This window comes from Paramisgurnus dabryanus, chromosome 11 (assembly GCF_030506205.2).
Source record: "Paramisgurnus dabryanus chromosome 11, PD_genome_1.1, whole genome shotgun sequence".
Classification (NCBI taxonomy): Eukaryota; Metazoa; Chordata; class Actinopteri; order Cypriniformes; family Cobitidae; genus Paramisgurnus; species Paramisgurnus dabryanus.
In genome coordinates, this window is record NC_133347.1 from 27,504,361 (window position 1) to 27,516,442 (window position 12,082).

A 12,082-nucleotide genomic window follows, 5' to 3' on the forward strand; every position below is an offset into this window, starting at 1 on the left:
AGTAAAACACAGACATGCTCAGATTGTATGGAGATTTTATTTAAATCATTAAAAAGCATCAAAGGTCATATATTTTAATGCATGATACATACGAAAGGTTTTTTCATTGCTCAAAATCCTTCAGGCATATCAAAAAGTTAAACACTGGCAGTCAGTCAAAAACAGACATTAAGTTAGATAATAATCCCTCATCCCTTACAGCAGTTAAAGCATCAACAGAGTTACATATTGCTGGGTTTACTGCAGGGTTAAATTCACTAAACACTATACTTAATATTAATTCCCAAAAACATTAAAGGACATTTGACTGAAGAACCACCACAGAGACTAAAGGGTCATGGTGGTGGACAAAATACTGTATGAGATGAGAGGAAAAGATCTTAAAAAATGTTTCCAATACCAAAATTATTTTTTCTGCCCCAAACCAATTTATGCAACAATCTCCTATCTTTGGTCAGATAACATGAACCCTAAATTAACCTCCTAAGACCGAGCTTTGGTTTGTCTTTTATTTTTCAGATTTCTACCAGCTATTTTTGGGAACCAACTAATATAATAACCAAATATTTTTCTATGAACATGAAGCAGTGTATTTGTCCATGTTTGTGTATAATAGGTTCCAGTTACACAGAATTAAGTATTACATATACATATAAGTATCCACATATGTGACATCCAGGTCTTAGGAGGTTAAATGTGTCACAACATTATTTTATATCTTTGTACTATAGTGTATCGATAAATTACATTCTCCAAACTAAAATTCCAGTAACTAAAAACACAATTGAACAGATTGACTTGTCTTATAAAGTAGGGTTTAATTTTATACACTTTATGAAATTCAATTTCTGTAAGTCAAAATTATGATTTCATAGTGTTGTATGCCACTTAAACTATGTGTTTAATGATATTTGCTTCATTAAAATTTAGCTAAAATGCTATTAAAGCAATGTAAATTCAATTTGTTTATTTTGTACCAGCCTGATCTTACGAGAACTCAAACATATTTTGTATGAATTCGTACAAAGTTAATCGTGCAAAAACTTACGATTATCATAACAAAAAAAAAATTATGAATCCCCAACCTTAACCACGCCCCAAACATCACGGGTCAAAATGTGGTATTTTCAATGTGGTCGTACCAAATAGAAATATACTGAAAAAAAACTTCTGGACATCGGTTGCACATTTCTTAAAATGAAATTAACATTAGTTAAAATAAATTTCATTTTAAGAAAACTTAATTCAATCATGTTGAACTGGTCTACATAATTAAATTACATAGATCAACATTTTTTTAAGAAAAACTATTTTAAGAAAACTTAATTCAATCATGTGCAACCGGAGATTTAGCCACCTCCTAAAATCCGTATGAATTGCCATTGGGTTGGGATATTATGGTCCATACAACAAAAAAATGTGATGTCCACATATGCGGACACAGGTCTTTTAAGAGGTTAAATCAATCATCAAATCAGCTAATTTAAGGTAACACAGGTACATAACCATCACAAATTTCATTTAATTAGAGAGCAGTAAGAAAAAAATATTTCATCATTGTTCATTTTATTTCAGCTCCAGTGTTACAAACTGTAGCAGCACAAATCAAAGGTTATGTCTACAATTTTTCTTTCACCACTGTAAAAAAATGAAATAATAAAAAAGTACTCTAGATGGCACTCTCTCACTTCTACAATGTGCGCAGAAAGCGGCCTAAACATTTTGTTGTTCATCATGTGTAGAGGAGTGACACCGCTGCACCTCTTTTGTTAAATGTCTGATACATCTCCTGTTTCTCCATGGATTGAGAGATCACTTTAAGGCAACATCTACATACATTTGTTAACAATTTATTTAAGCAATAATGTTAACAATTTTGGCCATTCATATTTACTGTAAAACTGATTCAAATACAATATATATTTTTAAAAACAGCTGGTTTTGCAGAGCAATTACAGGTAGTGAGCTTTTAAAAATGCTGGACCATGAAAAAGTAAACCCATAGGGTTCCCACCATAGCACAACATGAAGTCAAAAAGAAATGGACATTTTTCAGTGGTCATTCAAATTAAAGCTTAAACAAGCAACCTGCTTTGTATAGTCCTTGATAAAACTAAACCTTCAAACACAGCAGTGTACACTTTAGTAAAAATTTCAACACTTTCAGTGCCAACAGCATTTTTACCCATCAGCTGACAACTGGCAGGTCTGAAAGGTTGGTTACTATTGAAAAACTGTACATTATTACTTTTCTTTTTTGGTTCCTAGTTGGTAAAACAGCAGGACTGAAAATGCAAAGAAAAAATGAATCACTAAACATTTAATCAAAAAGAAACAAGCTCAAACTTAAGAACCTCACTGATTAAGAGATTCCGGAATAATTTTAGGGAATGTCAAACACTTTAGAGCTGGAAAATCATCAAGGGATGAGGAACTGAGAGAGGACACAGGAAAGACATTGCCGGCTGAACCAGTCAGCACACAAAAAAAGCAGAAACTCTCTTTCTCTCTCTAACACAGTGCCTGGAATATCCCTGTCTGATGGGAATCTGCATAGATTACGAATTCATCAATTACACAGAAACACTGAAAATCAAAACTATGATAAAAAGCAATACTAAAATTAAGTGAACATTTGCTAGCATATGGAAAAATAAAACTTATGTTTTCTATTAAAATACTTTCTCATGACCCAGATTAATATGCAGAAGGTAGAAACTATACAAACATGTTAATTTTGTTGAATAATGTAAATACTGCAGTGCTACTAAAGGGAAAATTCACCCTTAAATTAAAAATCTGTCATCATTTAGTCAACCGTATGTTGATCTAAACCTGTATGAGTTTCTTTATTCTGTTGAACACAAAAGAAGATATTTCGATAAATGATGAGTTGACGGTAGCCATTGATTCCATAGTAGGAAAAAAAATACTGTGAAAGTCTATGGGTACCGTCAACTTTAAAATTAAAAGATATTTTTTGTGTTCAACATAATAAACTCATACAGGCTTACAACATGCATGAGGTTGAGTAAACGATGACAGGTTTTTCGTTTTTAGGTGAACTTTTGTGTAAGCATCCTATCAGTGTGAGTTTGGGACAGGAAGAAACCAGTTTGAACGGTTAATTTTTGCAATTGCATTTGCTGACACACAGTAGATATGACACTTCAGCTAGAAAACATAACAGCTTCTGTATTGTGTGTGTTTTTAATCTATCGGTCCAATAACAGGACCTCCTGCATACAAGAGGGTACCTCTTATCCAAGAGCTATAAATCTAAAATCAAAAACAAATAAAAGACCACAAAACTGTGTACTTTTGTGAATAAAATACATTATTTACAATTTTATTCTGGCACTCTCTAAATTTCATGTGCGTATTCCAGTGCAAATTCATCACAGTCCACTGTAAAAAATGTTGCTGTAGTTACTGTAGATTTAAATCCATGTTATTTATTAACAAGTCTTTATCTTTACAGAATAAAACTATAAAATAACCAGAAATCCTCATCAAACTTTTTCAGATTTTTCCTTCAGATTTTGGTTCCCAAAAGAATATGGCTTTGCATGAGGCTGCTATTTTATTTTATAGTTTTATTCTGTAATATGAATATATTTAATGTTCATTTAACTTTGAACAAACTGTTTGCCAGTATATTACATAATCTACAGTAAGTTACTGGCAAACAGCATTTGTTTAACGTGTAGTGTCAGTAAAGTTTAATAGGTTAGCTAAAGGGATAAATGAAAATAGTTTTATCATTTACTCACCCTGACCGTATTGTTATAAACCTGTATGAGTTGCTTTCTTCTGTAAGTACCAGACAGTTGACGGCACCCATAGTATTTTTCCTACTATGGCAGCCCATGGGTGTCATCAACTGCGTGGTTACAATCAAAATACACGATAAACTCATACCAGTTCACAACATTGGGGTGAGAGCAAATTAATTTTAATTTATTCGTGATCTCTTTAAACTATACAAATATAAATCTTGTCTATTTTTTAATGATTTTTACCCAAGTTGTCTAAAATGTATGAGTTTATAAATCAAATTCACAGAAATTTGTTTAGCTTATAAGGCACAATAGATCATACTGCTTTGCATTTGTTTTCACAGTCTTGTGTTAATGTAGCCGTCTCCTAAATCAAAATCTAAGATTCGATCAAAAATTAAAATTATGATTTACACTAAGGCGAAACTAACAAATTCAGATGCGTATTTGTAAACAGCTCAGAAGAGGAATGAATGGACTGTCAGCAGTTGTGTATTACTGTAAAGCCTTTTATGTACTCTGTGAATAAATTGTTTTATTGTGGGTTAAAGGGATAGTACACCCAAAAATCATTTACTCATCCTCGTGTTGTTCTAAACCTGTATGAATTTCTTTTTCTGATGAACACAAAAGAAGATATTTTGAGAAATGATGCTAAACACACAGCCGATTGATATCATTCACTTCCATAGTAGGAATAAAAAATATGATGGAATTCAATGGGTACCGTTAACTGTGTGCTTACCATCATTTATCACAATTCTTACATAATATTTTTTTCATACTATGGAACTCAATGGTCACTATCTGCTGTGTGCTAATCATCATTTCTCAAAATCTCATCTTTTTTTGTGTTCATCAGAAAAAATAAATTCATACAGGTTTAAAACAACAAGAGGATGAGTAAATGATGACAGAATTTTCATTTTAAAGTGAACTATTCCTTTAAAGATTTTAATGGGTCCACCAAACTTTAGTGCACATTTAAGTGTGCTTACGCGACTGCATAGATCACATCTTATCATAGCTATTTACATATATGAATTGTTTGGATATATATTATGTAACATCTATTCTAAAACAAATCAAAGCTATCGCACACAAAACTACCACTCACCGCTAAAGTGAACGACTTTTCGAATACACCAGCCGATGAATGATAAGTGCTTTAGTGTGCCTACTAAATCTGTACCACTGTCACAGTGAAATCAGGCAATTCAAATATTCGGATAGTAACGTCTGCCGTAAAAACTGAAAGCGTAAAATAATTTTGGGGGGGAATGAATGTATGAACATCTAAAGTCACACGTAACAATCTGCACATTTACTGAACGGTAATCCACAGACGCCAGTCACACCATATGCCATATTTATACGCCAATAAAAGATACTCACAACCCATACCTGCATCCTTCACCGCCTCAGTTATAAAACTTGGCAACTATGCGGACTTAATTTTTAATGTGGAAAAATTTAACAGGATTTAAAAAGTATAAGACACTTCAGGGTTTAAAATCATCAGTGCATTCATTTTAAAACGGGACCAAATTGCAGGGTTTAAAATCCAGTCAGCCTTTATATCAGATAAGGCATTAAAAAAACATTTGGCCTGTTTATTGCGAACTCCGAAATGTCTTTAACAGCACACATACATATACATATATCTATATGAATATGTATGCATGCACCACTATGGATTTAAACAGGACGTGAGTGTAATCCTCTCTTTCCATCAAGTTTTCACCAGAAATGTCATGTATTGTAGTGTGTAATGTCCAAACATCCCCATGTAATCCAGTAACAACAATAAACTTTTTCAATAAATTAGTATGTTACAAAACATTATAAGAGGCTATAGCGGCTGGAGTGTCGAAATTAGTGAATGCATTCCCGTCTCTTCCACATCCGAATATTAATTTACCCAAATCTTTGGATCGGTTGGACCTTTATAAGTGATTTACCCACGACAGGCTTCATGTAGTGCCGGTCTTCATAGAGTTCCTATGCAGTTCCTGGATGTTCGTTTGTTCGTGTCGAGTGAGAAAATACTTAAAGAACTCGTACACGGACCAGGCGATGGCCGTGGAAGGCATTTGATAAATCACTCGCGCTCGGGCGCCTTTAAAGAACGCCGGAAAGCCTCCCAGACGATAAACTGTCCTGAAGGTGTTGACCATGCCCGAGAGTTGTCCGCTGACGTGTGCCGAACTGAGCGCAACGTTCTCCTGCGTGTTTAGCAGAGTCTTGCAGACGTCTAACGGAGTGGTCACGGCAGCGGACACGGCCCCCGCCGCCGCACCGGACAAGATGTGCGTTTCGGGGCGGTACTGACGTTGGGGGTTTAAATGTTCCTGCATGAACTCATAGGTCATGAAGTGCACGGCCTGGAAAGGGATGTTCATGGTCAGCTGAGTGCTGTAGCTGCGGTAAAAGGCGGCCAGTCCTTCTGTACGACTGATGGTCACGACACAATCATATAGGCTGCGGTATGGAGAGTTATACATCTGCATCCTCTGCTTTACCACTGAGAGAGAGAGAGAGAGAGAGAGAGAGAGAAAATATACTTTTTTCTGCATTTGTATATATAGCGAAATAGTGCAACTGTATAATATCATTTATTTTACTAAATAATTTACAGAATAAAGTTCTTAAAAATGTTTATCCCTTTTCTTTTGCATGGTAAGGTTACAAATTCCTATTAGTAATCCTGAAACATCTTTTTTTTTTTTTTTTTATACTTTTTATTAAGTTTTACAGGTACAATTACATTACATTAACAACAACACATCCTACCCTTCCCTTCCCCCGCTTACACACGACTTTAAGAAAAAAAAAAAAAACAAAAAAAAAACACAAAAACAAAAAAATCCTGAAACATCTTAACCCCCTCTACCATACATTATGTATTAAATATTAATAAATCGGTAACACTTTACATTAAGGTTGTATTCATTAGTAAATGCATTAGCTAACATGAACTAACAATGAGCAATATAGTTTATCAGCATTTATTGGTCTTTGTTAAAGGGATAGTTGACCCAAAAATGAAAATTCTGTCATTATTTACTCATCCTCATGTTGTTACAAACCTGTATACAAGGGAGATATTTGTAATGAGGCAGGAAACAGAAGCACCATTGACTTCCACAGTAGATAAAAAAACTACTATAGCAGTCAATGGTGCTTCAAAATGGTTTGGTTACAAACACTGCTCAAAATATCAAATGAGGGTGAGTAAATTATGACAAATTTTGGGTGAACTATCCCTTTAAATGTTAGTTATGTTCATTGTGCATGTTAACAACTTTAATTTTATAAATGTATTAGTAAATGCTAAAATGAACATGAACTAAGATTAATAAATGCTGTACAAGTATTGTTCCTTGTTAGTTCAAGTTAGCTAATGCATTCCCTCATGTTAAAATAAATACAACCTTATTGGAAAGTGTAACAATTAAATCCATAAATCTGGTTTCTTAAAGGGACACTCCACTTTTTAAAAAAATATGCTAATTTTCCAGCTCCCCTTAAAGTTAAACATTTAATTTTTACCGTTTTGAAATCCATTCAGCTGATCTCTGGGGTTGGCCCTAGCACTTTAAGCATAGCTTAGCACAATCCATTGAATTTGATTTGGTCATTTTTGAGCGCGATGCTAATGGTCGAAGAGTTTTCCTATTTAAAACTTGACTCTTCTGTGGTTACATCGTGTACTAAAACAGAAAATAGTCCCCTTGGTAACGTTCATTAGATGATCTACTATTTTCGGGCACTGCGTAATATCACTGCACCTTCTGCAGCCATGTTACGACAGCAAAGTCCTTGATTATTACGCCAGTTTGAGAGTATAGTTCCTAGCCATATCTGCCTAGAAAATCACAACTTTTGATTTTTTTCTGTCTTAGTACACAATGTAACTCCAGAAGAGTCAAGTTTTAAATAGGAAAAATATTTTTTGTTATTTTTTTTTGTGTGATGCTAATGGTCTAATCAGATTCAATGGATTGTGCTAAGCTATGCTAAAAGTGCTAGCGCCAGACCCGGAGATCAGCTGAATGGATTCCAGAACGGTATCAAATCAAATGTTTAACTCTAGGGGAGCTGAAAAATGAGCATATTTTCAAAAAAAGTGGAGTGTCTCTTTAAAGACTACCAAAAATGTATGCTACAGTATCCACATGTGAGACATACCTTCTGCTGGGTTCATGACCGCATCATGGAGGACGGTGGCAACACTTCCTGCCACTCCTAAAATGTAGAAGACAACAAAAATTTAATTCACGAGATTTTGAATAGACACTTGTACTCATTTCCACTAGCCCAGTGGTTCCCAACCTGGGGTCTGGGCCCCCCCCCCAGAGTTCACAGGACGGGGATCTGATATGCTTTGCGCTCACATAAAGACGCATAACATTTTATATAAAAATATTTTGTAGTTTTGTAAAAATCTTATGCTTACAATGCCAAGATAAGGAAGTTAAATATTCTCTTGTGTAAACAATTATTTAATTTTGCTCACTAGATCTCAAAATGCTTGTCAGCGTATTGGCAAAATCAAACGATAGAGGTAGAGGCTTGGGGGCACAATACATGTATATGTACTTAGAGGAAAATGGTTGGGAACCACTGCACTAGTCAATGTATAAAGTCATTTCCTATAAACAGCACAAATACAAACAGATGTTTGCCACTTTGATGTAGAAAATATATTGCAATATGTAGCTAATATACTTACTGCTTTGTCCACACATTAGTTAAATGTGTTGAATAAATGCAATAAAATGCATTAAAAGGTTTCAACTTAAACTTAAAAGCCTAAAGTAGTAGTTCATCTGTTCGAGTTATAAATATTATGTATGGATGCTTCATAAACACCTTCTGTGCGGCTCACACATGCAGGGTGAGTGCTGTAACCTGTTAACATCAGCATTTAAAAATTAGTGCTGCAAACGCACAGTTTATGTATGTATTGTTTAAAACCAAACTTTGCAGTAATGTGTCTGAAACTGCCGAATGTAGCATCTATTTACATATATATCTATGGTCCGAGGTGGTGCGAAAGAGTGGAGGCGGGGACTAATTCACATATTCATAGATCCGCGGATACTTATGAGTAGTGATGCACCGATGTATCGGCAATAGCACGCGAAAGGCCGATACCGATTGTTTATTAATTAACTTCATAAAGAAATTCATTATATGTAAAAAAAAATGAGTTAATGTTGTTAATAAAATAAATGCTGAATAGCAAAAACCACCTTTGAAGGTTGTCATGTTGTCTTATTATATTTGTTTTAGCTTAATTTGTGCCTCTCTTATTATGTTGGTAAGTTGAATGTTAATTAAATCCAATCCATGTTCAGTAAAAATAATTTGATGCAGAAATAAACTAGCTAATAGACCAACTGTGTGGTATTGTATACGAGTGTTTAATATCGGTATCGGCCAGTTGTTGTCTGTTTAAATCGGTATCGCCCCCAAAAAAATCCTATCGGTGCATCCCTACTTATGAGGCAAGCGTGTAGTGTAGTTTAGAGGTCTTCACGTGTCCACTTAGATCCAAAAACCTGAGGTCTGACCCAAGAGGGTTCAGGTCTAAAAGTTTCACTTGTGCCTCAGTCACGGCTGGATATAATATTAAGGTCCTCAGTTAATTTAAAATGAATGAGTTTTTGCAAAACCAACCCGAAAAGACACAAACTGTCTCGTGTGTGTGAGAATCGATTCCTTTTCCAACCTTCCCTCTGTTTGCCAAGAGCGCTTGCGACATCGTGTGGCTGGCAAAAGGTTCATTTTCACTGAGATAGACCTGTCAATCAAGTTTAAATGCACACTTTAGGGGTCACCTTGGTGTCGTCTTCAGATAACAAATGAAAAAATATAGAGCAACTGGCCAAATTGGTTGCAAGGTTTCTTCCTGGTGTGTGCGGGTTGCCGTTTACGTTCGGGTTTATGTTTACGTTCGGGTTCAGTAGGGTAAAAAAAAATGTCACTGTGACAGGTCAGCCTCTGTATTTTGTTGGGTATTTCTCGGGTCAAGTCTTTCTTTAAAATTATTTATGCACGTTGGGTTTGGAGGTAAAAGAGGATTTGGGTCATTTCGGGTCAGGTACATTTCTTTGGACCCGAGAAGACCACTAGTATAGCTACATTTAAGCTGTTTTAAAGCAGGAAGAACTTTTATTTATGCTATTATGATGTTCAAAGATGAGTTTTAAATAATAACAGTTTTGACTACGGGGAGATTTTAAAAAACATTGGTAAACTGCAGTACACATCTAACTGTATTACTTTGCTGATAGACTCAGGGCCCCAGACTGCCACCAAATGGTGGCATTTTGCCACCAAAATTTGAGAGTGTGCCACTGAATTTTACATCCAGTTGCACATGTGCGACCAGTAAATTTGACATTTTTTTATGATGTGACACTGAATTTGAAAACAGCACATTGTACTTTCTGCATCTATCATTAAAGTATTTATTAGTAAAACAGTGTAAATTAGTAGAAATGTGAATATTTGGATATCATGTTGATTTACAGTGTGTGCCCCTAAATTTTCTGGTTGCGCCCCTAAAATTTTCAGTTGGGGGCCACTGTGCTCCTAGTGAAAAAAGTAAGTCTGGAACCCTTTAGATTGCATTGAAAATATTTTTAACAATGTCCTTGTATAAATAAAAATACTGAATGAATACCACTATCACTTTTGCCATAATTTAAAACAGCAACAAGTCATGTTGTACAAGTCACTTTGTGTCATGCCTGTAAACTACGAAAAGATTATTGCAGCTTATTGATTTATAACATCCCTGTGTTTGCACTGCCCAGCACCGACTGTGAATTTCACAAATAATTCATTGTTTTTTCTTTCATAATTGCCTACTTAACTGCCTGGTGTCTGTATGATCTCACAGCTTATTTCAAGTTTCTACAAGCCGTATTCATCCTCTGTTTAGTTATGTTAATGTGTCAGATGAGAACTGGCACTCCCAGCTGAGTCTGCAAGGTTATTTTTCTACTTAAAAATCATGGGAGTTTTGGTTCCTTTTCACTGTCGTATTTGCATTTACATTTTACAATTAAGCATTTGGGAGATATTTAAAGCGACTTACAGCATATGTGTTTCCTGGGTTAACCCATGACCTTTTGCGCTGCGAGAGGCGAGCTATACAGGATTTCTTTGGCTAGCTCACTGTGAGCTGACCCTACTGAAGTTTTTATACTTTGCTAGCTAATATCACTTTTCATTTACAGTAATGGTCCGACTATTGACATTAGTCATATGCATTTTACTATTTTTCTCTGAGTTATTAGTAATAATAACGTACATTTTACATACATTATACATTTTATGGCATTACTGCCAACATCTTTACACAATTTCCTTTTTTTATCTATTTACCATTAGCGATGTGACTGTTGCCTCCGTTTTGTATGACATCACTAAGGGAGAGTTTGATTTGCTCATAACATGCAAAATAGAGAGCGTGGGCGGGGCCGGCTCCCAGCACAGTGATATTGAGTCCCCTAAATGGCCGAAGGAGGCCCTCTGTCTGCACAATCCTCTTCAGTGCACCGTACACGCTCCTGTATTGAGCCTTTGGGTCTGGCTGCAAACTCTGCATTCGGGTCTGTGGACAGAATGAGAGCAGAAAAGTGAGACAGTAATAAATTGTCATAAAAGTTAAACCTGATCCAATCATAAATGTTAATTACTGTAGGTATGCACAATGTGAAACTGGACAGACTTTTGAGCACCACTGGGTTTTAATCAAGGGCTTCAGAAATAAAAGTGTGTGTGTTGAGGACTGTGGCCCTCCATGAGCACAGTTTAAACCCCTGATGTAACAGGATACAAACATTATCCATCCAGACAAAGTCACAGCCCTCAATGCCCCTGTGTGGGACGAATGACTTGGCATATCGTTTGTCATTTGGTGGAAGAGACAAAACGCAGCTTGCAACTAGGCAGGTCTAAGACACAGTCATTTAGGGCTGCATAACTAGTTTAGACATGTAAAGGTTTAACATTGCAAACTATTTTGTTGTATATCGATGATCATATTAGTAAAAGGTTGTAGCTCAGTAATGACTGTAGGGCTGCAAAACAACTAATCGCAACAAAAAAAACTGTTTACATCGCACGCGTGTGTGTGTGTGTGTGCATTACTATATTTATTTATACATTTATATAAAATTATAAATGCATGTGTGTACATTTATATATATACAAAATTATTATACTCAATACACACATAAACAAAAACGTTTATTCTTCAATCGAAGAATTCATTATCATTACTG

The 12,082-nt window shown here is 35.3% G+C and overlaps 1 protein-coding gene across 1 annotated transcript in view; it reads right to left on the minus strand.

The window, feature by feature from the left end:
* Positions 1 to 18: 18 nt before the first annotated feature.
* slc25a37 (solute carrier family 25 member 37) overlaps positions 19 to 12,082 on the minus strand; it is a 43,046-nt gene continuing 30,982 nt past the window's right edge. The window contains exons 2-4 of the mRNA XM_065247669.1: positions 11,181 to 11,409; positions 7,971 to 8,027; positions 19 to 6,303 (exon numbers count right to left, since the gene is read on the minus strand). Of these exons, the coding sequence (XP_065103741.1) occupies positions 5,753 to 6,303; positions 7,971 to 8,027; positions 11,181 to 11,409 (837 nt within the window). The 3' untranslated portion in view covers positions 19 to 5,752. The remainder of the gene's footprint in view (positions 6,304 to 7,970; positions 8,028 to 11,180; positions 11,410 to 12,082) is intronic.